The sequence below is a fragment of the Amphimedon queenslandica genome, unplaced genomic scaffold, assembly GCF_000090795.2.
Source record: "Amphimedon queenslandica unplaced genomic scaffold, v1.1 AMPQUscaffold_13478, whole genome shotgun sequence".
NCBI classification, from domain to species: Eukaryota; Metazoa; Porifera; class Demospongiae; order Haplosclerida; family Niphatidae; genus Amphimedon; species Amphimedon queenslandica.
The window spans coordinates 124,797-151,999 of NW_003546286.1; the positions used below are offsets into that span (position 1 = coordinate 124,797).

The 27,203-nt window shown below is 36.2% G+C and overlaps 4 protein-coding genes across 4 annotated transcripts; 2 read left to right on the forward strand and 2 right to left on the reverse strand.

Annotated features, from left to right (window-relative positions):
• The first annotated feature begins 1,451 nt into the window (after positions 1-1,451).
• LOC100634977 (protein Smaug homolog 2-like) lies at positions 1,452-12,512 on the forward strand. The gene is made up of 11 exons (XM_019994281.1): positions 1,452-2,057; positions 2,406-3,197; positions 5,804-5,913; positions 7,208-7,294; positions 7,739-7,925; positions 8,123-8,338; positions 8,647-8,735; positions 10,145-10,245; positions 10,828-11,011; positions 11,104-11,299; positions 11,745-12,512. Exons 1-11 carry the CDS (start codon positions 1,844-1,846, stop codon positions 11,756-11,758), a joined length of 2,190 nt encoding a protein of 729 aa, XP_019849840.1. The 5' UTR covers positions 1,452-1,843; the 3' UTR covers positions 11,759-12,512.
• An 87-nt stretch (positions 12,513-12,599) lies between these two features.
• LOC100631524 (GTP cyclohydrolase 1-like) lies at positions 12,600-14,773 on the reverse strand. The gene is made up of 4 exons (XM_003385010.3): positions 14,490-14,773; positions 14,022-14,187; positions 13,569-13,685; positions 12,600-12,815 (listed from the first exon to the last, which is right to left on the reverse strand). Exons 1-4 carry the CDS (start codon positions 14,752-14,754, stop codon positions 12,683-12,685), a joined length of 681 nt encoding a protein of 226 aa, XP_003385058.1. The 5' UTR covers positions 14,755-14,773; the 3' UTR covers positions 12,600-12,682.
• Positions 14,774-15,903: 1,130 nt separating this feature from the next.
• On the forward strand, positions 15,904-25,152 carry LOC100631650 (glutaminyl-peptide cyclotransferase-like). The gene is made up of 7 exons (XM_003385011.3): positions 15,904-16,059; positions 16,260-16,400; positions 18,348-18,620; positions 18,874-19,032; positions 21,281-21,386; positions 23,787-23,903; positions 24,440-25,152. The coding sequence occupies exons 1-7, from the start codon at positions 15,991-15,993 to the stop codon at positions 24,586-24,588; spliced, it is 1,014 nt and encodes a 337-aa protein (XP_003385059.1). The 5' UTR covers positions 15,904-15,990; the 3' UTR covers positions 24,589-25,152.
• Positions 25,124-27,201, reverse strand: LOC100631776 (serum response factor-like). The gene is made up of 3 exons (XM_003385012.3): positions 26,611-27,201; positions 26,173-26,427; positions 25,124-26,061 (listed from the first exon to the last, which is right to left on the reverse strand). Exons 1-3 carry the CDS (start codon positions 27,184-27,186, stop codon positions 25,528-25,530), a joined length of 1,365 nt encoding a protein of 454 aa, XP_003385060.2. The 5' UTR covers positions 27,187-27,201; the 3' UTR covers positions 25,124-25,527.
• Positions 27,202-27,203: the final 2 nt, after the last annotated feature.

The window sequence follows — 27,203 nt, forward strand, 5'->3', positions numbered from 1 at the left end:
TCAAGAGCAACGCCTTGACACTAACAGAACAAGGAAGCTGCAATACATGACACCAACAAGCCAAAAAACAAGCACATAATATGAGCAACAACCAAAAGGCAGAGCATATAAATAATACACTATAGTAACTTCATCGATTCGATGTATCAAATTAGATTCGTTGTTCCTCCTTTCCTGCCTTCACATGTCAAAGCATTGCCTCATGAGCTGTACATGGCTTTGGGGCAACTTTAAATTTATAAAGAATTTTTTAATAATACAATAAACAATGTCATGCAATAAAAACAGCAACAGACTGCCATTTCTGCCATCCTTTATTACTGCTCTAACAGGAATCGAAAACAAACAGAATCCACAGTTATTGAGGATGCCGCATGCATGCCATTGTTTGTAGGTTCCTGTCAAAAGTTAATTTAGTTCTAAATAAATATTCATTAATTCGGAGTAACAAATACTTCACTTGCCATACCAGTTCCTCAATCGTGTGTCAAGAAAGGAAAGACAGTAGCTACCATTACATGAAAGTAATGGAGACACAGATTAGACAAGCATGATTGTTGTGTCTTTCTTTGAATCGAATTAATACTGGTACCGAGTTGTCTTGTCTCTGCAAACCCATGGGTAACTAGGTGTGATGGGTACATCATACAATAACAATAGTAAAAGAATCATAAACACAGTGTCCATTCTGTTACACAGTGTTCATTCTGTCATGTCATTTGTGCATACAATCAATATATGGCTATTGTCTTACTACCCATAGTATAGGACAAAGGTTGCGGAAGAAAAATGAAAAGTTGTAAAATGAAAAAAGTTGTAAAAGACATTCCATAGCACTTCAAAAGTATGATTTGCTATAATGAACCGGCAACCAATAATTGAAACACCTGCTACAAATAAATTATGGTTACTTGATCAAAAGAAAAAATGTAATTGCTTAATCACTCTAAAATGTGCTTTTCCTAGAGCTATATATACAATTGCTATGATGTAGTACAGGTTATTATAGATTTCAAAGCAGCTGTTATTCCTAAAAACATAAGGTGGCAGATGGGAAAAGGAAAAGAGGCAAGTTGTATTTATTTATAAATTGAAGCCACTTATGTACAAACAAATCTAATTTCATTTGTTTTAATTTTGCATTTAAATTCAGTCTAGGACCAACATAAAAAATAAAACAACACTATAATGTGCAAACATTAATTATTTTTGTAGCTGAGCTGCCAACAAGAAGCTCAATAAAAAAAACAACAAAGAAATTGACCAGGCAGCAAGAGATTCTAGTACACGTGTAAGCACGTGTGCTACCCATCCCATTTTTATTGCGCATGCGTACAAGATCCTCGCGGGAGACATGGGAGGTAACTCAGACAAGTCTTTTCCTGTTAAAGAGGATACCGTTCATAACACATCAACAAAGTGAAGCAGTTTTTGTAAATATTTTCCTAATATAGAAACTTGTATTTGGAGGCTAGGCAGGGAGGAGGAGGAGAGAAGAAGTATTATTGACCAAAAAGCTTTGTCCGGATTCTTTAGTCTCAGTAATATCTAGTAGAGTAATCAGAGAAGAAGAGACTGAGTCCTAAGACTGTGTATCAGTTACGGAACAACTTTCCATAGACCTGCAGACCGGGCAGGTCGACGACATCTCTACACCTCCTTTCCCTTCTTCTCCATTCCTCCAATTCTTCACATCTCTCTCTCTCTCTCTCTCTCTCCACACTAACCGACCGACCAGCAGAAGGCGAGCCACGAGTTCTCGCCATCCTGTGATCTCTCATTCTCACACGTTTCAGCCGCCACTCTGAAAGAAAACTTGAACGCCTTTTCTCTTTAAACAACAATGAACTCTACACTATTTCGTGATCGTGTCGGACAGTTCTACTCCTGGTTCTTGGAGTGGAACCAATACGAGCAAACCATGGCTCTCTATTCCCTCCTAAGTAAAGTGAACGCGACTCAGGCTCGCTTCTTCTTAGTTGTACTTGAGCACATACTCCAGGTAGGACAGGACCAGGAGGATCTGGCTGGTATGGAAGCTGATGCAAACGACCCAAGTAAGTGAATAGACACTATCTCTGTAAATATTTATAAAAATATGCTAATGCCAAGCACTGTGCATGTACATGTACTCACCATTGTGTTCCTTGGAATAGCTTCTCGTGTCAGTCACACTTTCAGTGTTACTCGTATGTATGATGCATGCTTGTCCATTCATTCCTCCTTTTGTGAAATACACCATACATCATGCATGCACAAGCATTGACATCTGTCTGCTAAAGCATTTCCTTTATGTTCTTCTCTTGTCTCCTTTGCCACTGGTAAAATTTTATACATTACACTTGGACAGCTTTTACTTTCACAATATCATTCCTTTCTCTCTCCTCTCCCTCCTTCCTTTTCAGCTTTTCTTAGTGCTATACACAGCGAGCAAGACGCCGTGGCTCTCTCTAATATTCTCTCTAACATACTTTTACTTCGTCCCGGCAACGACCAAGCCCGAGAAGAATACCTCAAACTCCTTCCTAAAGTTCTCTTCGGCTCGGCAGAAGACTCAGAGTACCTCTATCAATGCCGTCTACTCCTTTCACTAGCACTGGTCCACCCTGCCTTTTGTCAGGACAGAGAGAAACTAGCGTTCTGGTTATCACGGCTAGATGACAAGTCTCGGAGCATTGCCGAGAAGAACCGACTCCTTGGAGGCATTAGCCACCATCGCTCTGCGACCCTCCCCATTCAAACCCATCACCATAGCAGTGGGGCACTTCATTCGTCTACGCTCCAGTCCTCCTCTACACTTCAGTCCTCATCTCCTCCGAGACGAATCTATCAGTTGAGAACTGAGTCTTGTGATGATATAATAAACGTGGGCGGGTCACACAGGAACGGGGCAAATCGCATATACATAAACCTCCCCCAGTCTAACCCCATTGGATCCATGCATGAGTTTGATACACTGGGAGAGATTGATACCCATCCTTTGTTTGATGATGATGAGGACTTCGTACCAAAGGGATTCACTTATTCAAATCAGGTACAGGAGCATTGCTCCACTCCCAATGGATACGATGACTACATGAGGAAGGCCAAGAGTAAATCTCTCTCCCTCCCACCCAACAGGGCTTCTTCCGCTTGTTCGTTACCAGCTACCTTCGACAAGAAGACTGCACGGATATTCTGGAAACCAGGAATGAAAGGTAAGCCATTCTTTTGCTCTGTTTCTTCAGTTGTACGTGTATACTTGTTATCCAGTATATTTTTTGGAGCACTGTGTCCTATTTTGACTATTTTGATTGGTGTATTTTGTTATTGGGGCTATCAAAGTCAGTCCTTCTGTTGTGGGATTTGTGTTATAACTGTCTGTGTGTATAATCTTGAGTGGGCAGCCTCTCCCTAGAAATAATCACAACATATGAGAGGGAGGGAGAGAGAGAAAGAGAGAGGGGAGAGAGAGAGAGAGAGAGTGCACACATGTAAAATATGATGTAATCCGTACAAACGAGTTCTTGGAGAAATGTGCTTAAAAGTAGTGATACAGGCTTATCTATCAGAGTCTTTTATGGGCATCATGTACAGTCTGTAATTACATGTACAGTACATGTAGATGTACACATGTGCCATTTTGTGTCTCTGGTAGTGTCTCCCTCACCTTGTTCAATGTTCCTAGTACACATTACAAGATTACAACCATTGTGTGTTACATGTTACCCAGCTTGGTTTGTAATACATCTGTTCCTTCCTTCCCTCCCTCCCTCCCACCTCCATCATAATGTATACATGTACATCTGTTGCTTTGTGTATGTACATTTACATCCATTGACATCATCATCATTATTTATTATTATTATTATTATTGCTTTGCTGATTATTAGTTTCATTATGTACATGTGTACTATGTACACATGTTTGTGCCTATTGAGTTATTTCTTCATAGCTACATGTAACTTTATACAGACACACACGCACACATATTTATTATTGTTTGTTATTATTATTATTCTATTATTATTAATTTGGCGCACTCGTTTTGGTTGCTTCCTACCAACTCAATGACTTTAGGGTCAGTAAATTGTGTGTATGGACTATTGGCCCAACAGAGCCTCTTCTTAAGGGATTATCTTCTCTTATTTGTCAGTCTCACCTCCCAATACATTTAAACTAATGTTTTTAATACAATTATAGTTTTATAGTAAAAATGAATTTATGAGATGACTAACGACTTTCTTGTATTGTTGTCGAGTTCATTGGTAGACTAGAGAGGAAGAGAGAGGAGGTTGAGAGAAACAAAAAAAATTTTTTTAAGGAATGAATACTCTAGAAAGCCTATATAGAAAGCAAGTACATATACATGTACATGCAACTGCTAACTGGACCTTCTGAAATGGTAGCTATACATATTGTATATGACATGGAAGCTAGCTCTCTTTACATTGTACTTGTAGCCTATTGCCTAACTGTGGCATAGTAATATGTGCTTAATGCAATGTATGTGTGTGTTGTATTGGTGCTGATTGCCTATAATGTGTCATGGCATGTTTGGTAGTTGAGAGACCAAATGGGGCCATTTTTCCTTTCTTTTCCCCGTCCTTTCGTGTACCTTTCCTTGCTATACAAACATTCCCTTCATCCCTAATGTTGCTTGTCTTCCTCTCTTAATGGATATCTTTGAATGAGACACTTGTTGGCTCAAATAAGGTAGTGTAAAACTGTTAAGTGATTCACATTAGTGACTAATGTTAACAGTTGGACCTGTTGCTGTACAAAGTGTCCTTTGGCTTGGTCTCTTATTCTTTATTATACCAGAGCAAAGGATGTGGTCAGACAAGTAGAGGCCATTTATTGAGGGTGGGGACCCCACTGTAGTATAAACAATCTGAGTTATTAGTCATCACCCAGTAGTACTGGTACTATACACTTGTGTCTACCTGTACTTTATATGCTTTCTTTGTCTCATTCAGACCAGCTGAAACTCTCCACATAGCCTGAGAACTTTTGTTTTATGTGATATGCTTCACTTGTGTTACTTAGCTTTTTTTCCACACTCTCTCTTATACAAGTATATAAGCCCAAAGGCACTGCAGACTGAATTCATTATTAACAGGATTGTAGTAACACATCTAATGATGTAAGAGGGAGGTCTCCTGTGTGTTGTCTCTCCCATTCCTAACATGTACATGTACATGACCTTTCTATTGGAATATGATGATAGTTCTAAGGTTAAATAGGAGAGTACATGTTATCTATGGGCTACATCATACATGTACATTGTATACTGGTACATGCCTCCAGTATAAATACTGGGCATACTTGTGCCAATGCCTTTTCTCTTGATTCTAATACTTCAAAGGGAGTCTCTATGTGTCATATATGGTGGCAGTGTAGTCAAGTTTGTAGGTGATTGATTGATTGATGTGATCTAATTCCAGCATATACCATTATAGTAGTGACACTTTGTGTTACATGATCAGCTATTCCCTTATACAGAGGATGGGAATGAGTGGGAACAGTTATTGGTTGCACTGTGTGCATTTCCATTTATGGATAGTGTGTGTGTGTGTGTGTATGTGTGTGTCAGTGTCATTGATTATACTTACTTCATGTACATGTATATATGTACCATTATGTGCATGTGTATAACTTGTGACTTTTGGCTATCTCTTTTTCCTCTATTCTCTTATGTAATGTACATAGTTTCCTTTTTCTGTGTTTGTTATTATACACATACATGTATGTATCTTCTCAAATTCAACCAATTCTTTTTATAATAATCGTTACTCAAATATTTTTTCTCTCTTCTCTCCAGATGTCCCTGCGTGGCTAAAGTCTTTGCGTCTCCACAAGTACAAGGATCTCTTTGTTGATATGACGTACGAATCCTTTCTTAATATAACCGAGGAATTCCTACAAGAAAACGTATGTAGCTGAGCCACTTCCCATCCCTCCCTCCTTCTCTCCCTATTAATCCATTATTAATGTAGTTTTACTCTTGTAAAAGCTATGGCCTTGTTTGTGTTCAGTCCCTCCTCTCCACTCCTTATGCTAGTATTACTAGACATACACTGTCTCTCCTTTATTTGTATTTCTTTATATACACAGCTGCTGACTCCCTTTCTCTCCCCTCTCCATCTACCTCTCTCTCTTTCTCCTTATTCTTGTTATCAAATGTATAATCATAACTCTGTCTTCCCTAATCCAAGCTGATGGCAAACCCATATTATTGTAAGATGGTTACACCCTATTAGTGCCTGTTTTCCTTATTAGCCATCTCTGTTGTGACTGCTACCACAAACTGGCTTGCCTAATCCCCTACAGCTAATATCAAGGGTACATGCACTCCTTGATATTATCTTACGATAGGTCACCGCTAGTCTTGATATACAATGTATGCATAGTCTTAATTTTATTTTATTTTTAGTTTAATGGACAGCGTCTATTGTATGTGTGCTTTGTGTAACTTGGTGTTTATTTTTATATACTTTTATGAGTCCATGTGTTGTTTTATGCTCTAGCATTTCTCCTTGTACTCCTCTTCTCTTCTCTTGGATATTAGATGAATATACTTGCCTGTACATGTACAATGTATATCAATCGTTAGTGTTTCAATAATGCACACACACACACTTGTGGAGTAGTTGCACTTATACTCTGCATTACATTTGGTAGTTTTTATTGGGCAATTTACTCTGAGACAATTATGAATGCGAATTATGACATTTGTTTATTGGACAACACTCATTGGATCACTATGTAAATATTTATAAAATAATTAATAGGCACATGTACTAATACACACGTGATCAATGCTTTAAAATTGTGTTTATTGTACATGTACATGTACACCATGTATTGATTCTTGTACATATGTACATCAATGTGGCTAGCTTTATAGATTTACTACATGCATTTATGTACATGTATGTGTACTATACATTATATCTTCTGCATACATTTACATGCATCATACTTTGCTCCTTTACTCTCAGTTTCTCACTTGAAAATCAATTTTATTGTTGTTATAGCTCAAGTGCTTTTAGTAAGGCTGCTCTGCTCATAAGTGCTTAATATCCTTTGCTTTAAGTACATAGTATATATAGCTGTGTCTCTAATAGTGACTGGCCACTAGTGCAGCTACAATAATGATTATTTTACTGCATAATGTGTTGCAATGTATCATTAAGTAATATATATATTTCATATCTTATTTTAGAATATAACCCCGGGGGCTCTTAAAAAGATATTAATCAGTATTAAGAAGCTACGTCAGAGAGGAGACAGGCTTGCTGAAATTGAACAGGTAGGTGTGAGCTGAGAGACACTTTTGTAATATTCATGTGAATCTACACTGTACGTGTACTGCAATGTACACTTCCAACTTTTTTAATGATCTCATCACATGTGGTTCTTCATGTGAAAATGCACATAGAATATTATTATTATTATTATTGTTATTTTTGGATGCATGTACACTTACCCAATTCAATGGGCCTGGGTCTACCAATTAGCATTGTTAAGCAAAGGAAGTTAGTGCCTTTATTCTAAGAATGAAGGCTTAGGTGTCAGAGGGAGTCACAGTATTGGTCGGTGTCCTCCTAGAGGTTTGACCGTTGTAGTGATTCATTGGCAACCACTGTAGCACAAACAGCAACAGCTGCATATGCAATAGTGTGGACACGCCAAGTCTCACCCTTTTTGGTGTCATGTTTACTAAGTGACCTTTCATCCACCCTTCTCTCCCTAGGACACAGAGAAGCAAGGGGAGCTCCTCTCTTGTATTCATCGCCTCCATCAGATCGTCGTGACTCCCATTAAGCCGTACATCTCACCAGAAGACCAACCAGCCACAACAGGATCAGCCTCTAGTCTCACCAGTGAGACTGAGACTATAAAGTCATCAAGAACAAGAACAGCTACTCCAGGAGGAGAAGGTAAAGGAAACAATGAGCCAATAACTGTTTATAGAGAATAAAATGCATCTACTGTACATGATTTTATATCTTGTATATGCTAATATGACAGTATCTGTATTTAAAGCTTGGGGGATATTTTCTAAGTTAAGATAAAGTCTTTCCTTCCCTCCTTATTCCTCTGTATTACTCTTCCTGTTTCCTCTTGTTATCATTAGAAGGTACTCTAAGCGTTGAAGACTCGCCCCAGCGTGGCTCCAGCATACAGCAAGGAGGGGAGGCTAACGGGAGCAGCGAAGACAGTCCTTGTTCTACTCCTCCCACTTCCCCTTGTCTCCGTCGATCCTCCTCCATATCATCAGTTGATGATCTTTTGGCTAAAGATTTCTCCGAGAGCGACTTGCCGTCTCTTATTACAAGAGCCATAGGGAAAGGTGAGGGGGATTGTGATTATTGTGGCTGTTCTCGTGTTTCATGTTCTTCTTATTGCTTCCTTCTTTATTTGCCACTTTAATTAAAGTCTGGCCGCAATGCGTCTTCCTAATTGTTAATTCTATTACAACTAATTATTCATTTGTCTCTCCCCCTCCACCCTTCTCTCTCTCTCTCTCTCTCTCTCTCTCTCTCTCTCTCTCTCTCTCTCTCTCCCTCTCTCTCTCTCTCTCTCTCCTCTCTCTCTCTCTCTCTCTCTCTCTCTCCCCTCTCTCTCTCTCTCTCTCTTTCTCTCTTTCTCCTAATACAGTTTACAGTCAGTTGATGATGCATACGGAAACAAATGAAGAGAATTTGGAAGCTTTTGTCAAAGTACTGGACATAGTGATGTGTCACGAGGCAAGTCTACCCGTACATGTACATTAAAATTTCATTTTATTAATTTCAAACATTTTTGTATAATTGCAGTTATCATTACTGTGCATGTACCGAGTGCCAGTTTTTGTATGCGTACGTACATGTACATGTATACTACTTGTTTAATGTTTACGCTATAGCAAAGACATTCTTAAGTCTAAATGATATCTCTCCTCCTGTTTTTGTTTAATATTATATTTCGTTATTAATTCATGTCCTCTATAATCCACATTGTGCCTTTGGTGATGTGTGGTCTCTCCTATCTCAAGAGCTTTCCTTGAATTGATTGCTAATATTACTACTACGCCTTTGCGTGGTATGTATACTAGCCTATATTACAATAATAACACAATAATAACAATAATAATATCATTCTTTGTAAGTCCACACAACCAGACACAAACAGCATTAGATCATACATCAACTCAGTGGGCGAGCTCACTCACTATAAACTACATGTAGTACATTGTTCTGCTATGGTATATTACTTTAAGTGTGTGTGTGTGTACACATGCATGTATCCTAATTGATATTTTCGTGGGTTGGGGTTGTATTCCATGCTCCTGCTACACATTTTATTCATTAATAATAATTTGTTGTTCGTGTTAAGGAATGCACTGCATTAGTCTCGCCTATACAAGGAATGGTCCTTTATTTCATTACACTGCATTCCATTCACACACACGCCCATCTCTCCTTTCTTTCTATATTTCTCTCTCTCTCTCTCTCTCTTGTATCAACCTACCTTCTCTTTTGTCTTGTTTTCCTCGTGCAATAATAATAATAATGATTTAATTTTGCATTTTATCGCCATTGTGAGATTTGTGACGCTTTAAATTCTATTTACATATCTTTTTATGTGCGTATGTGCATATTATTATTATTGTTGTTATTATTATATTTTTTATTGTTATTATTATTATTTTATCATTAATAATGTACTATTTTCTTAGTCCATGAATATCTTAAGGCGTGTCAGTTACTATAGCTCTTGGCTTTGAGCAATCAACATCAATGCATACCTAATAATGTGATGTCAGGCAATTCCATAGCAATGAGTCTGTGAATGTCATTAATGCAATTATTATAATTTTAGAGAGACTACATTTAGATCAGATTTGTTTTTAAAGACTCTATCCTACACCATTATTATTCTTAGAGTGACTGCTTTCGTTATATAATAATCCATCCTAGTGTTTCCAGTAGTGTACTGTGTATTAGTTTGATTAGTAATGTGTTGCTTTAATTAGCTCTTCTTGTGGTCAGTGAGCTAACCACAGCAAAAGATACTAGGGGACACTCCTAACAACATCTGCCAATATGAAGGGATTCTGATATACACTCAACTTAATCTCTCTCTTCTCTTCCTCTCTCTCTCTCTCTTTCTTTAGGCTTTCATAGTGAGTCATAGAAAGATGTTTTTTGACTGGAAGCAACAGTGCCAGCAGACTCTGAGTGTACTGTCACCAAAGAAATCTCCAAGGAACAAAGGGTAAGGAACAACCTGCTTGAATTAATGAGAGAAGGAGTACTGTATATGTGTGCGTGTGTGTATTAGAGGGAATAGGAGGAGAGAGAGGGGGAGGGAGAAAGAGAGGGAGGGAGAGAGAGAGAAGGAGGGAGGGAGGGAGAGAGAGAGGGAGGGAGAGAGAGAGAGAAGGAGGGAGAGAGGGAGGGATGGAGAGTAAGAGAGAATGACCTAAAAGAGGAGAAATTGTGTGTGAGAGAGAGAGAGAGAGGTTGGAAGTAAACAACAATTACAGTGGGCGTACATGTAATCCTATATTCAATTTTGTTCAGAATACATACTTGTAATGTCATTTGAGCTAATTGTATCGCTGCCATGACAATCAGGGCACACCCAAGCCTAATGGCACCATGAAGATTATCTCTTATCATGTACTCAATTCTCATTCGCTATATATGTATTGCATGTCTGTTCTGTGTTGGGTTATTTGCTCTTAGAATGTCATAATAGTCTGCCCCACCCTGTCTGCTAGTGTTGTGTACATGTACATGATCTTGTATGTCCTCTTATTCCTATTTTCCTTTTCTCTTCTCTCTCTCCCTTCAGTTGGCCGAATGCCTTCACTATTGCTGGTAACCCTCCACATCCTAAAGTTCCATTTCCCGATAAGAAGCCAGGCCGTCGCTCCAATATGAGGAACACTCTGGGCCCTAAGGTACCCACCAGTATAATGGGGTCCCCTCGATCAAGCAGCACGCTTCCTAAAGCTACCACAAGACAATTTCAACCGGTAATTTAATTTTATGTGCCACATTATGGATATTTTGCTACTTTTAAGATATCATAAAATTGTTTCATGCTTTCTTTTCTTTTTCTCCTCAGCCTTTTCCTCCTCCGTATTATCCTCCTCCTCGCAGTCGGAGCAACACTGGTTCCTCGGTTAAGCAGCTTCCCATTCCTGTACCGTCTGTCATCAAGAGCCATCGCTACGTTAACATGACGATACCTAAGCCAACCGAAGTCTCTGAAATGCAAATGGACGAGCTTTGCAAGCGGGTCACTGAACATGCTCTTGAAGGTAATTGAGAGGGACATGGGGTAGTAGTAACTTTTAGATTAGTGTGGTGGCAGTGTAATGATAAATTGTGACTATAATTGACAAAAGGGACCATATGGCGGATAGTTAGTCTTTATAGTGAAAAAAATCCAACTTCCTGTGCTCAAATTCTAATAAAATTACTGCACAGGATGCAAAAAGTTATGGTGTAACTTTTGCAAACAATATAATGCTCACAAATTGATGTTTTTTCATTATAAGGATTAATTTGATAATCCACCATAAGGTGCCTTTTGTCAATAATAGTCACCTGTTGAAATAGCAATGGTAATACATGTAGATATGAGGGTTTTGATAGGGCTTGATCAAGGGGAGGTTGATTTTTGAGTAGCAGCAGGTGGCTAAAAACTATTATGTGATTAACCTTGATTGCTACTATTATTAATATTTCTTTTCTTACATCAAGGTGATGTTAACTGATACTGTGTCATGCTGAATACACAGTCCCTCTTCAAGTCTTCAGCTCTTCGTCTACAGTTTCTCTGTTCTCCTTTTCAACACTATCTCAAGTCTTTGTGTGATTCGTATTATTGAGCACCATTTTCCGTCATCTGTCAATTTTTTCTCACCTCAGTAACGATTTATTATTATTGTTATAATTATTATTATTTCATCTCATTATTAGTAAATAAATAAATAGTCATCATCATCATTATTATTATTATGGGGATGTTTAAATTGTTTTAATCTTCATGCATTGTGTTACCTTTTTGTGTGTTAATTTTGTAAATAATTTTGCAATACCCAATCTCTCAAATCTTTCTCTCTCTCCCTCTTTAATACTGATCTCATCTCGTATTTATGTATTCTGTGATTTTTGTCTTCATTCCTAACAATGTTATAAATTGTTTCGTTTTTTTTTTTGATTACGACAGCAATGTTTGCAATACTCTGTATTATCTTCAGATTTTGTTTAATAATTATTAATTTATTATTATTATTATTATTATTATGATCATTTTCATTGGCTGGTCCATTACTCCTATTATCTTTCTTTTCTCTTTCTGTATGTTGATTTCTTTTTTTCCTTTCGCGTCATTTAACTGAACAATTGGCATAATCTTGTACAAAGAACCAATTTTTGCAATTTTTGTTTTGTCATTTCAGTTCTGTTTTCCTCTAATTATTATCAACTATTATTATTCCACGATATCGACTTTCATGGTTGCTTTAATTGAAGTATAATAATTTCCTTCATTAGGCTACCACAATTTTTATCATTAATTATTGTTGTGTTGTTGTTATTATTATAATTATTGTGTTGATTTCATTAAGAATATTCAAAGCCAGGATAAAATAATAATAAATAAATAAATAAATAATAGTTAAATACATGCTAGATTATTAGTTTGTATGTCCTGTTAGTGCAAGGAATTCTTCTCTGGTCTTTGGATCATCTCTGAATACTCCAAGCATTGAGCTGGTGACTGTCTTGCTGGATGGTTTACTGACCCCCCTCATTGTCATACACATGTGTCTGTACATAATAGGAATCATATGTGGTTATACTATTAGTCTAGACACATTAATATTAGTAGATAGAGCCAGGGTCATCCCACAAAGCATGCTAAGTGAGCTGACAAGCACTACAATACAGTACATGGCATTTGGAGCAACTAAAAATTCATTAAAAATCCAAATTTGATTGGAATCAGCTCAAAGTTGATACATAACATAAGAACATGTATATGTATCAGAAAACATTATAAAAATGGAGAATTTTCTCCTAGTCATTTTTGGCGAAATTTGGCCAAGGACCCTGTACTATAGTACAGGGATTCTTGCCCAATTTTTGAGTAACTTTAAAAAGTCGTAAAAAACTTAATTTTGATCAGAATCAGCTCAAAGTTGATACACAACATAAGAACATGTATATGTATCAGAAAACATCATAAAAATGGAGAATTCTCTCTTAGTCATTTTTGACGAAATTTGCCCAAGTACCCTGTACTATAATAGTACAGGGACTTTGGCCTGAATTTTTAGTAACTTTAAAAATTCTGAAAAAAAAATCCAAATTTGGTTGGTTTTGCCTCAAAGTTGACATACACAGCATAAAATCATGTTTAATGCATAAATGTCCTTGAGCCATGCAGTTACTTTGATTACTTTTTTTAATAACTATGAGGACAAAATTATAAAAATTAGTAAAATTCCCTACTAATTTGCATTTTTCTGATTTCACAATTTTATTTTAAATACAGCCACACCCATAGTTAAACGTACGTACACAGCTTCCACGACCACGCCCACTCCACGAGGTTGAACAGCTTCAATAATAGCATTGGCTATCTGTTTGGTGAGTCTCTCTTGGACTTGAAATCTTCTGCTATACATCTCAACTATCCTAGTTAGAAGATAAATTGATTGTACATAATTTTTGATATCATACAATTAAAATAAAAGAATTGACTAGAACTCAATTAAAATGATGTTTTCGAGTCAATTGTTATCTTAGAGTGAGTTTTAATTGTGGGTAATAAATTTTGTGATTTTAGCACAACGAAGTAGATTTAGCTAGTATTAAAAATTGTGATTAAGTAATGATATAGCATCATGATGGCATTATTAATAATTGCAAGCATTAATAATTGAGATTTTTAACCCAAACGCAAAATTTGCTATTAATTGTATTCATATTTAAAAATAACCTTAAGGTATAGTCCATGGTATTTTCACTTACCTTGCAATTTTACTGAGTCCTATTATTTTTCCTAATGGTAAGTAACCAACTGACACCTTGCCATAAAATGGAACCAAATGATGTTCACACAATGAATAAAGGTCAATGTCACGGACTAAAACCATCTCATCGTGATCTTCACTAAATACACCATTAGCAACTACACCTGTAATTACAAATTTTTTTTCAAAAAGGCAAGTTGATGGTCGTTACATTGAGATGTACACGCAACTTTGTTGCATAAAATATTATTTCTGGAGTAGTGGTTGGTCATTTAAATTTTGTAAAAAAACTTAAGTGACACACGAGTACATATTTAAATGTTTCGTTACATTTTTAAAATTAAAACTATCTTTCTGGCACTGGAATGGGTGGGACTCAAACATTAATTAACAAAAAATAATTATAAATAATACTATAAGTAATTTGTATATAAAATCTTTTTCTATGCAAGTATAATTAATTTACCTGCTACGGTCTCCTCGTATCCTTTAGTGAAATAGCAAAAAGCTTTAGCTGCTCGCAAAGGAGTAGCCCTCAGCCCTTCTCTGTCGGGATCCTCACCTACAAGCGTGATAACTGAACGAAAAACTTCGGAAAGCTCGTCAATTTTAGATTTTGCTTCATCTTTCTCTTCCTTGTCGTTCCAGTCTGTGGATTGGGAGTCAAACTGCGAAAGAGAAATCCTTTTTGTAAGTTCGCAATCACCGCTCATGTTTTCTTTCTCCGTCATCGACTCCACCTATATAATTGGTGGTCTATAAAATAAAAATTAATAATAAAATAATTTTTAAAATAAAAAAATAAAAATTAAAAAAATTAAATAAAAAATAAAAAATAATGGCAAATAAAATATTAAAAAATAAAAAAACATAAATAGTAAAAAAATTTTAAATAAAAAAATTAAAAAAATAAAAAATAATTTTTTAATTAAAAAAATGAAAATAAAAAATAAAAATGAAAAAAAATTAAGTAATAAAATAAAAAATTAAAAAATTAAAAAAGAAAAGATAAAATAAAATAGTAAAAAACAAAAAAACTTGTTTTTTACAAATTGTATAAATATAAATGCTGTTTTCTTTGTTGTTTTTAATAAAAACAAAAATATAAAAAATATAAAAATTAAACATTGTAAAAATTAATAATAATAATAATTAAAAATTAAAAATCAAAAAATAATAAAAATAAAAATAGTAAAAAGTAAGACAAAAATAGATTTTTTTAATTTAAAAAATTTTAAAATAAAAACTAAGAAATTTAAAAATAATAAGAAATAATAAAAAATAAAAAACCAAAAAATTAAAAATTAAAAATTAAAAATTAAAAAATTAAAAATAAAGTGAAAATTAAAATAAAATTAAAAAAATAAAATTAATAAAAAATAATATAAAATAAAATAAAAATTTAAGTTTTTCTGTGTGTCTAATAATAATTGTTTATTAAAAATTTTTTTTTAATAAAATAAAAATAATGAGAAATTAAAAATAAATTTAAAATTAAAAATAAAATTAAAAAACAAGTAAAGGATTTTAAAAAAATTTAAATAAAGAAATAAAAAAATTAATAAAATAATAAAAAATAATTAAAATAAAAAATAAGAAAAATAGAACATCGAGAAAATTAAATAATATTGAAAATAATAAATTAAAAGATAAAAATAATAAAAATGGGCAATTCTCACTTTGTGATTTTTGATAAAACTTGGCCAAACACCCTTGTACCATATTACAGGATTTTTGGTCTTATTTTAGAGCAACTTTATTATTTGTAAAAATGAAATTGGAAAAAATAATTATTTTAAAATAAATCCATAATAATTTTTAAATTAAAGCCGTTTATCTTTGTATATTCTCGTCCCTATAAGCAGTTTTGACCGTATTATTTTCAGGTTATTTTCCGTAAATGACACACCCATCCATCCAAGTATCCACTCGCTTGTAGCCGGTTGTAGCTCTCGTAGAATCGTACTATGTCCAACAAGCTCTCTTTTCTTTCTCTATTATGCTTAGTGGCCGCTGTGTTGTCGCAGAGAACAACAGTGAGTTTATTTATTGAATTAATACCATCAGAAAACTCGAATCTTTAATAAAATATAAAATCTGAACTTAAATTTATGCTCTCCCCCTCGCCTTGTGTTTGTTTATTCATCATGTGCTGCTTGCATTTTCATTGATATTCATTTTGGTCACAGTAATTAATTCTGACTAATTTTCTGGCTACATTTTCTTTCTCTTATAGCATCATTACGTTACACTAACTAGTAAGAAGACCAAGACCATTTCTTCCTGTTGTGACATTGAAAATATCAAAACGTACGATTTTCCTAACATACTAAAGGAGAGAGTTCCTGACACTCCAACTCATGCTACAGTCAAAGAAGTAAGAACTGTAACTATAGAAAGGAAAGAAATAAAGAGGGAGGAAGAAAGAGAGAGAGAGAGGTCAATAAATATAATAATAATGTCTACATGTGTATGGGTACTCATGAACAATGAAGGGACAAATACAAAAGAGAAAGTTAGGGGGAGGCTGTTTTTATTATCATAACTCAAGGCTGATACCCACACACACACACTCACCACTAAACTTTAAAACCAATTAGTGGTAAGAGACTGTTATGTGTGGTTGAAAAATTACCACCATAAACACAGATTAGAAAGACGTGTATGCTTTTTATTGTATGGGTCATTGGATGAGAAGAAGTCTTATTATACATTGTTTTGCATTTTTTAGTCATTTCTTCACTTTGAGAATTGAGATATAATGTTGTGCCCATATTAGTCTACATAAGAATGCTATAGATGTACATATACATGTACGTGTACATTGTGAATGGTCGTTGTTTATCTTTTTGGTAACTGTCAATTTGTTTTTCCATATTGTCTTGTGTCTGTACAATAGTCACATGCATTAGTGTATCCTTTTTCTCTCAATCAATATATTTCACTGTCTGTCTGCTACTCAAGTCACAATTAATCTTCTAATCAGTTAGAATGCAATATAATATCTCAATTTATGCATCCAGAGCCTCCATGGCTGATTTATTTACAAGCAGCTGCTACTATTTATCAGAGGCATCCACTGGCTGTTTTTGGCTGACTAGTGACTAATAGCGTAAAATCACTCTTCTCGCATTATTATAGTATCAGAGAGAATTATTAGGAATTTTAGGAGAGTGAAACCTACATAGTAGCAAGTACATCTGTGCAATGTATAGTATTAGTAGTCTTGTATTATGAATCCCTGTAGAGTAAAGAGTAACTTTCAAATAAGTTTCCTTCTTTGTTTTTGGAACTACAAAAGTATTTTAATTGTCTTCAGCTTGGGCTGCATGTTATTTGTTTGTTCTTTTAGTGTTTTTGTTTGTGAATAGTTTATTAGCTCCAAAATGCGCTTTCATCAAACATAAAGAATAAATGAGTTCACGTACAGTACATGTGACTTGAGGAAATAGATAATGGTTTCCTCATTTTAAGACAATAAAATTTAAAATATTTTTGTAGCTCTGACCAATAGACTAATGTATTGTCTCTTGATATTCGTGATCCTTTGTTACTGACTGAGGCTGTGTACAGTGTAATCCTTTTAGTCTTGTCTTCGAGACAATGGAATAATTGTTATATCTTTTTGTGGGTGGTGGCCGCTGTTGTGGGCAGAGATTAAGATGAGTAGCTAGGTTGGAGTAAAGCTGTGACATAGGTAGTCAGTCAGTCATCCAAAGATACAGTAGTAGTATGAAAATTAAATCCACAAAATAGATTTTTAGGCAATTTTATGAAATTTACGGCCCTCGAAAATGTTGCACTATACGGTATTTTTTCACACTCCTGTTTATAAGTTTTATTTGCATTTACTGTTATAGCTAAAAGCAAAAGTCCTAACTGTTGTTATCTGTTAATTTGATTGTTACTAAGTTGAATTAACCCACAACATTCTGTGTAGCATTGGTTGCATTCACACACAACAAGCCATAGCAAATCTAATTCATTGTCCTCTATAGTAATCATGCAGGTACCTAAAAGTATTCCTTATGAAGCAGAAGTTTCTCTAGATTCGTCAAAATTATAATTTAAAAAATTGTCTAAGGTTTGTGGTGATGTTGGGCCGTGAAAAAAAAAGGCTGGATTGCGTTAGTGGAACTAGAGGGATTTGAATTAAAGTCAGTCATACTTTATTAAAATTGCGAAGTATCCACTTGACTTAGCCAGCCAATGGTGATGGTAGTAATCGAGTATATATAACTGTTATTCTATGCACTTGGTGACAGTAGTACACGTAGCTGCAGAATATATACATGTATGTACATGTTTCTTTCCCTTCCTATAGTACATACTCTCACGCTTGCATCAGCTCAACCAGTCTCGTTGGTCAATCACTACTGATGTATTCACAGATCAGACTCCTTTTGGTCCAAAGTCATTCACTAATATAATAGCCACTTTAGATCCTCATGTACCAAAGAGGCTAGTGCTGGCAGCCCATTATGATTCAAAGTACTTTAAGACTGGAGTCTTCTTGGGTGCCACTGACTCTGCTCTACCAGTAGCTCTGATACTTGATATATTACTAACACTGGATGATAAACTACAGTCAAGAGAGGTTCTCTCTCTCCCTCTCTCTCTCTCTCTCTCTCTCTCTCTCTCTCTCTCTCTCTCTCTCCCTCCCTCTCTCTCTCTCCCCCTCTCTCTCTCTCTCTCCCTCTCTTTCTCTCTCTCTCCCCCTCTCTCTCTCTCTCTCAGGGCCTCTCTTTCTCTCTCTCTCTTCCTCTGTGATGTTTTATTTTATTCACTTTCTTTTTTCTCTTCTCTCTCACACACATACAAACTTATTATAATTGCTCATGTAAATATAGCTACAAGACCACAGTCTTCAGGTAATATTATTTGATGGAGAAGAAGCATTCAAGACTTGGACCGACACTGATTCATTGTATGGCTCGCGTCATCTTGCAGAACTAATGAACTCACCATCTCCTTATGATGTAGAAGGGAGGACTGGCATTGAAGCTATGGTAAGTACATGTACATGTTGTGAATGTGATTTGGCCAAAGACCATGTACTGTACTGGTCTTTGGTTCAATTTTTTGAATTCATAAAAAATCCAATTTTGATCTGAATTAGTTCAAACTTTTCACACAACATAAGTACTACATGCATTATGTATCAGAAAGAATTATAAAAAATGGAAATTTCTCTCCTTATGATTTTTGATATAATTTGGTCAAAATCCCTGTACTATAGTACAGGGATTTTGGTCCGATTTTTAGTGACTTTAAAAATTTGTTAAAAATCTAAATTTGATTGGAATCAACTCAAACTTGCTACACAACATAAGAACATGTATAAGTATTAGAAAAATTATTAAAATGGAGAATTCTCTCTTAGTCATTTTTGGCGAAATTTGGCCAAGTACCCTGTACTATAGTACAGGGACTTTGGTCCAGTTTTTGATTAACTTTAAAAATTTGTAAAAAAAATTCAAATTTGATTGGAATCAGCTCAAAGTTGATATATAACATGAAAACATGTATACGTATCAGAAAAAATTATTAAAATGGAGAATTCTTTCCTGGTCATTTTTGGTGAAATTTGGCCAAGTACCCTGTACTATAGTACAGGGACTTTGGCCTAATTTTTGAGTTACTTTATAAATTTGTAAAAAAAAAATCCAGAATCAGCTCAAATTTGATACAGAATTTTCTCTTGTCCAATTTTTATGAGAACCAGCTCAAACTTCTACGTAACATCAGAAAGTGTAATAAAACTCCTATATATAGCTCATATACTTCACAAAAATACTTTCAATCATTATATTTCCTGTTATTTCCACGCACTCTTAGAAGCTAATCAATGATCTATATCATTTGTGTGAAAATATTGAAAAACACTTTTAAAGGAACACATATATTGTGTAATTGCCTGCAAATACCTACTGATTGACATCACTATAAGCTCCAGTGACAATAATTGTACATTATATTATGAAAATGTTACAATTATGCATAATACGTATATATTTTAGACAGAATATCCATAATATTTTTACATCAAATGCACTATTATTTACATGACCAATACTAAAACTACACAGTTTAAATTGGCATTCGAGACACTTTATATCTATATAGCTTATCTCAATTGAAATAGCCCAGAAGTGTTAATGTTAGCAATCTGATGTGTTGATACCGACTATTGCATTTCTAACGGCGACTAATTGGATTCGTGGACACAAATCTGTTGTTTACGTCTCCAGCAGTACTACTAGCTGGGCTACACAATAGGCAACAATACATCAGTCTTATTCAATTAGGGGCCAATACTGTTATACTACTAGGCCTTTGAGTGAGAGTGGAGGTGGAGGAAGCCTATGAGAAGCACAGGGTGTGTTTCACAACAAGATCCCACGTTTACTCTCTGTCCTCCTTCAAAGCTCTCACTCTTTTATTTGTAACGCGTTACACACCTCACACCCACATTCAACACATATTGCTCATTAAAAGCTTTTTGTATATTAGTATTTAAAATTATATTCCTATTATGTGCTCTGTAATGGGTACATCTATAAAACAGGGTTCTGCCTACTAGTAGACTACAATATCATGCTTTATGGTCTAAGTGATGAACTGATTGGTTCATTTGTTGAGGTGGTTACCCTGACCACCATAGGCAGAACTACGATAAAATGTAATGCGATATGTGACGTGTATATATGTACATGTACATGTATGTAAACCATTGCGTCTCAGTAAGCATTAGCAAACCCCCTCAACTAATTGATTCCTCAATTCTCATACAGGTATTAGCAAGAGTAGATAATATTCTGAAATATTATCTACTCTTGGTATTAGATTAATAGGTACATGTATTCATGTACTACAAGCCTTAAAGCCATCATCATTTACCGTACACACTCATGTCCGTGCATATATTTACTAGTGTATGCACTGGCTGCAAGTGTTGTTGATTAGGAGTGGGATAATGTAACTTATTTACTCAATGTGAGTGGGTACGTATAGGGCAGACAGACATACATCATGATGAAAGTTGTGGCTTTAGTCCAGGATGCTGCATAGCATAAACAAAGTTAATCTATGTTAAATAATCCACTGATTATTTAGTTCCTGGCCTCATTTTCCTGTCACCTTGTTTGTTTGTCATCTCTCTCTCTCCCTGCCTCCCTCTCTCCCTCCCTCTCTCCCTCCCTCCCTCCCTCCCTCCCTCCCTCCCTCCCTCCCTCCCTCCCTCCCTCCCTCCTGTAGGAAGCTTTCATTCTTCTTGATCTGTTAGGATCAGTAGATCCTCATGCATTGTTTTATGATACCTATCCAGCTGGTAGCAAAATATTTGAAAGACTCCGAAAGATTGGTAGGTTACCAATTCATGACAATGAAACATTAAAATGTATAGTATAGTACATGTAGTATATGAATAGGAAATGAAGAGAAAGAGATCTAATCTACATGTATTGTTCTTTGTCGAATTATTTCTTAAATCCTACACCCTTAAGGCGGATTTACAATATGACATTAGGCCAGCGTACCGTTAATTTTTAATCAAAAACGTGGGCGATTTGACCTTTTGACGCATGCTTTCCGCTGGAATAGAACCAGATTCTATTCCAGCGTCAACGTAACGTCAGGACTAGCGTAATATTGTAAATCCGCCTTTAGTCTGTCACTTGATATCTTTTCTTAGTGTCACAGAAACTTTAATTTCTGATGGGATACTAATCAGTGTTGCTTAATTATGAATAATATAATAATAATAATAGTCATATGCTTACACACTCACCAGTCATGAATAAACTCATTAGAATGTCAGTGCCTTGCATGCATGCTCTTGTTTTCACCAAATTTGGTAACACAATATTCATGAGAACATTCACACAATGTAGCTATTTCTTGAGGTGTCTTGATCAGCTTTAACAAGACCAGCAAATATAAAAACAATATATTATTAGTATAATAGTACAAATTGATATTCTGTTCTGAGTGGGATTGGTTAAAGGTGATGTTTAATGGCTAGTGTATGTGTGTGTGTGTGTGTGTGTGTGTGCGTGTGCGTGTGTGTCTTTTTTGTTCTAATTGTGTGGTTGTGCAATCCTTACTTGCAGTCCTTTGAGCTCTTTCATTTCACCATAATACACACACACACACTCACATATATAAAAATATTATATATGTATAGATTATAGGGTAATTGAATAGTGTTTAATTGGAGATAGTTCTTTGTTTACCCTTACACCATTACAAGGCAGTCCACTTGTAGTAAATATATGTGTACGTGTACATTTATATCCATCACCTACACTTAATGCTATATAGTCTAGCTCTCATTACTTAATCTAATATAGTGAGAGGGCGGTATGTATGGCAGGTGTTATCCACGTCAGCATTTATCATTCCGTATGTGATGCTTTATGATGAGAATCATAATTAAAGAAATATGTATGTCATACATGTTACTCTCATGTATAGGGTTGATAGTCTGTTATCATTACGACATGTATTTGTTTAATTGCGCCTGCACGGTTACCCATAATCTATGTAATCTATGTATGTGCTCGTGTATGTATGTAAGATATTCCAACAACAACAACAATTGATTTATAATTATTTATTTATGACACAGGATGCAGCAATCAGGTTAAGAAACCACATAAATATGCTCGTCTGCGTTATAATGACACAATGCGTGTATTTACAACACTTGTAACATATAACTGTGATCATAATGTTATATACAAATTATTAAAAGTTGTCTTGCTTCTCTCTCTCTCTCTCTCTCTCTCTCTCTTGCACACCACCATATAAGGTCATCAACAACACTGCTGTTATTATTATTAGTAATTTATTGATTTTGTGTTCTGATGTTGATATTTCCCTGTTACTCTTGTTATTATTATTCTGGTTTACATTTCAAGTATTTATTACGGAAGCTTTCTCATTAGTCTTGAGTCCTTGTACGGTTCCTTCTCTGCCTCGCATGTACTCACAGAAATTCTATATTGTGTATCAGCTTAAGAGCATCTACATGTTTACTATGAATAAATTGTTTTTTGATGTGGCGTCGCGTTACGTCACATCTACAGATAATTACATGTATATATGCATACTCACGTCATAGTGGGTCACTTGATTGACCTGCACTCTTGTTTTTGCCGTTCCTGAAAATTGGCACTAAATTGTTATCTTAAAAGCTGCTAATAGAGCTCATCGTTATGGTTTCCAAGAAGATCCTGTTTATCCCCTCCTCCTCTCTCTCTCTCCCGTTAGGGACATAACTTGTTTTTGACCACCTGCTTTGGTAGCAACTATTAGCAGGTACAACTTCGCAATTCCTGCTATAATTATTTTGCGAGTTCATTAGCGCCACTTAGTAACTAGGAAAGGTGAAGGGAATCCTGCCACTTGTTAATGGATCAATATAACAATCTATTAGACACTTGAGATGTATATGCTCTAATATTACTGTTAATAATGAGAGAGAGAGAGAGAGTGAGACAGAGAGAGATACAGAGAGATAGAGAAACAGACTGAGTGAGACAGAAACAGAGAGTGGGGAGAAAGCCAAAGCCAAAGCACATGATTCTAAAATATGTCTTTCAAGTTGTGTTCAGATTTTTGTGGTTTCTTTGATGTGTACCAGATACACTGCTGCTATGCCACTTATAGCTTCAGTGACAAAGTGGCTACAATATATACAGAGCATTCTAATAAAGCATTTATGCATATTGTAATTTATTTTCTTTTTCTCTCACTCCAGAAAAGAAGCTTCATCAAGAGAAGCAGCTGGTAGAACATACACGTCAGCACTTTGTAGAGCAGGCAGCTCATGGCTACTATAAAATTCAAGACGATCACATTCCTTTCCTAAATAAAGGTAAAAAACAAATCTCACTTCTTTGACAAATAAAGGCATATCATTCTTTGTGGTCAGATGCACTGAGAGAGACATAGTTTCTTAAGTGGGAGTGAGTGTCTGTGCATATGTTTGTGTGTGTGTGTGTCTTTCTCTGTACTTCCTTATATATGAATCTGTTTATTATAATGCTTCTATGCTATAAGTTTGTGCACATACATGTCTTGTGTGTGTTTGTGTGTTGTGTGTGGCTGTCGCTGGTTGAAATTTATACTTTTTCTTTACGATAATCTGACCCTATCGCATGTCAGCGTCACCATTCATCTGTTGTGATTGGTTGCATTCCTCTCATTTGTCATACAAACCTGTCACATCAAACCATCTTGTACTCCTACACTTCATTTCACCAACTGTTTGTTTTTGAAATTTGATCTGACACATATCTATTGATACTATAATTTTGCCCTGTATTTCTTTCACTACTCGCATTTATTTTATCCTCTCCCTCTCTCCCCCCCCTCTCTCTCTTCTTCTTTCTCCTCCTCCTCTAACTGTAGGTGTTCCAATAGTACATGTCATTCCTGTCCCTTTTCCTTCCCAATGGCACAAGTTATCAGATAATGCTAATGCCATCAATTGGAACAATGTCCTCAATCTCAAGAAGATATTCACACTATTTCTCTACGAGTACTTCCATCTCCGCTAGAAAGTACATAACTACTAGTGATAGAATCACTGTTGCAACCATTGAAAGGCTAAAGCAGATAAATTATTTTGACTTATCATAATTATTATAATTTAAATCATCTTTAACCTTTAATATATTTACCTTATTTTTAAAAGAAATAAATACAGTTCTATTATTATTATTTAATGTGACACACAGTTTAAGAAGACAATATTTAAAAATAAACAATCAACCAACCTTTGTTGTCATTAATTATTGTCTAATAACTCGAGATGACCTCTTGCATGCAGGCAAATGTTATTCACGACTGCTGGGAGTGTATTCAAAACTTTGACACAAGAAATTCAAATACCACATTGTATTACAGTTCCTATAATGAATAATGGCTAGTGTTTACACATACCACACACATCATTCAAGAGCATGGTAGGCACATTTATCAGCATTCGCTGGCCATACTAAGTGCAAAGTGTGCCTGACCTTTTTAAAGATTGGACCCCTTTTCATGGTGGGTTTTTGGCTCACTGCTTTTTCGCTTGCATTAGTAACAATATTTGTGTCAATTTTTTATTGGGTAAAGGTGGGGAATGATTACATTATAGGGTGAGGGAGGGAGGGAGGGAAAGAGGCGACAGACCAGCTGCCTAAAGGATAGAGAGAACTGCTGACCAGTCAGCAAGGGAGAGGAGGAGGAGGAAGGGAAAGTGTTTTAAAGTCTCGTAGTGTTGGAAGTCGTTAGCGATATTGTGTGATAGAGAGGGAGAATACCTGAAGTCCTGCTTCGTCACAAAAACTTGACGGGGAGAAACACACACACACAAGGAGAGAGAAAAAGAAAACACAGAGAGAGAGAGGGATTGAGACCAGCTCGAATATACAAACACAAATACATTACAGAAAGTTCAGATAGTGATTTAAGGAGTCACACATACACACACACACATAGTCTTTGTCTCTTTACATAGGCCTAATTGGAGAATGGTTGTTCATCTGTGGTGGACTAGAGCCAGGGTGACCGTACATCTGGTGAGGTGGCGAGTGGGTTCTCATGGGGAACTGGGCGCTGGTCATTGGACTCTGGGTCGGACTCTGATCAAACTGATGGTGGGAGAGATAGTGAGAGTCGGGACTCTTCCTCATTGGGCTACCTCCTGTGACAAGGTCCTCCATTATCATGTGTTGCGGTGGCATGTGAGAGGACTGGGAGTACGATATGGCCGATGGACTACCAGGGTAGTTCCTAGGAGAGGCTGTGTGGGCCGATGGGGAGTAGCTAGGAGGAGGAGAGTGAGAATGTGGGGACATTGTTGGTGGTCCCGTGGAGACAGCCATGGGGTAGGCAGCTGGTGGCATGACTGTACTCATGGACTGGTGGTGATCTGGGTGGGCTATCTGAGCGAAAGGCATCTGCATCATTGATGGTGGGATAACCACTGATCCTGAGGTGAGTACCTGGGCTCCTGGATGGGGTCCAGCAGCTTCTAAACCAGTCTAAACAAAAAGAAAAAAAAAAGGATAAATGGGAGAGGTTTCTAGGAATGCAATCAGCTCTCTTGCATGCAATAAACATTAGGTTCTGTTGGTCCAACAAGCAATGCATACCTTGAATGCCTCTTCGTCGCTAAGACCATAGCCTAGTTCTGTCTCTTCGTATCCGGTGGCTGACATCCTTATCTCGTAGTCCATTGGTTGCTGTGGTGGGTCTGGTGTGTGAAGACAGGTCTGGATGAGAGCCTTGCCAGCTTCTGACGTTATCATGGGCTGGAGCTTTGGTGTAGCAAAGGTATATACGTGGCCAGTTTCTGATGCAACCAGTAGCATGACTTGAGTTCCTGTCAATGTACTTAATTCATAAGCCTAGGAGAGAAAGAGGAAGAAAGATCATTAACACATTCAGTGGTGAAAATTACACTAAGAAGTGTTTACGATTATGAAAATGCTTTTAAATTGTGCATAATTATCTTTAGGCCAGATTAAAAAACAGTCAATTAATGATTGATATTCTAATCCTAAAACAACAGTTGTTCTTGTGAAACTCACCTTTTTCATGATGCCTGATTTTCTCTTTGAGAAGGTGGTGTATCGGCGGAGCTTGTTCTGTATGTACTGCATCTCAATCTTGACTCTTCCGCGAGTCTTTTTCCCTGGAGCAGGTTTGGGTTTCTCGTCGGCTCCTACACTCACTTTGCGATGGAGTCCATCCATACCGCTCGTTACTGAGCCCGGGACTACGCCGGGAACAACACCGAGCTGCTGTGATGGTGGCGGAGAGTGAAGGGAGTCGTTGTCGCTAACACTAGAGCGGTCATTGTCGTCCATGTTTGTCGTCTTAACGTAGTGGGGATGGTGGTGATGGGGAAGGGGGAAAGGGGTCGTTTGGGTTGGTTGGGGACGGGTTGTGGGGAAGCGGGTTTCACCAAGCATTGTCGTCGTAGAGGAGGAATGGGTTGTGGGGGCTATTGTAGAAACTGATGTATTAGAAGAAGAGGGGTTGGAAGCGTAGCCAGCAATCTGTCCAGCAGATCGTAACTTCTTAGAAGAGGGAGAGGAGGGAGTGTGTTTGGAGGAGGAGGTGCGGGAGGCAAGCGGGGAATGAGTTCTCTTGCTTTGCTGCATCCCTTTATGTAGCAGAG

Bases quoted from the DNA above. Each gene is read 5' to 3' on its own strand.
- LOC100634977 (XM_019994281.1), top strand. From the start codon at position 1,844: ATGAACTCTACACTATTTCGTGATCGTGTCGGACAGTTCTACTCCTGG. The intron at 8,736-10,144 runs GCAAGTCTACCC...CTCTTTCTTTAG, and splicing joins ACATAGTGATGTGTCACGAG to GCTTTCATAGTGAGTCATAG. The intron at 11,012-11,103 runs GTAATTTAATTT...TTTTCTCCTCAG, and splicing joins CCACAAGACAATTTCAACCG to CCTTTTCCTCCTCCGTATTA.
- LOC100631524 (XM_003385010.3), bottom strand. From the start codon at position 14,754: ATGACGGAGAAAGAAAACATGAGCGGTGATTGCGAACTTACAAAAAGG. The intron at 14,188-14,489 runs GTAAATTAATTA...TTGTAATTACAG, and splicing joins ATACGAGGAGACCGTAGCAG to GTGTAGTTGCTAATGGTGTA. The intron at 12,816-13,568 runs GTACGTACGTTT...TATTATGTACAG, and splicing joins GGCGTGGTCGTGGAAGCTGT to ACACATGTGTATGACAATGA.
- LOC100631650 (XM_003385011.3), top strand. From the start codon at position 15,991: ATGTCCAACAAGCTCTCTTTTCTTTCTCTATTATGCTTAGTGGCCGCT. The intron at 21,387-23,786 runs GTAGGTTACCAA...CTCTCACTCCAG, and splicing joins TGAAAGACTCCGAAAGATTG to AAAAGAAGCTTCATCAAGAG. The intron at 23,904-24,439 runs GTAAAAAACAAA...CTCTAACTGTAG, and splicing joins CATTCCTTTCCTAAATAAAG to GTGTTCCAATAGTACATGTC.
- LOC100631776 (XM_003385012.3), bottom strand. From the start codon at position 27,186: ATGCAGCAAAGCAAGAGAACTCATTCCCCGCTTGCCTCCCGCACCTCC. The intron at 26,428-26,610 runs GTGAGTTTCACA...TTTCTCTCCTAG, and splicing joins AATCAGGCATCATGAAAAAG to GCTTATGAATTAAGTACATT. The intron at 26,062-26,172 runs GTATGCATTGCT...CTTTTTGTTTAG, and splicing joins GCGACGAAGAGGCATTCAAG to ACTGGTTTAGAAGCTGCTGG.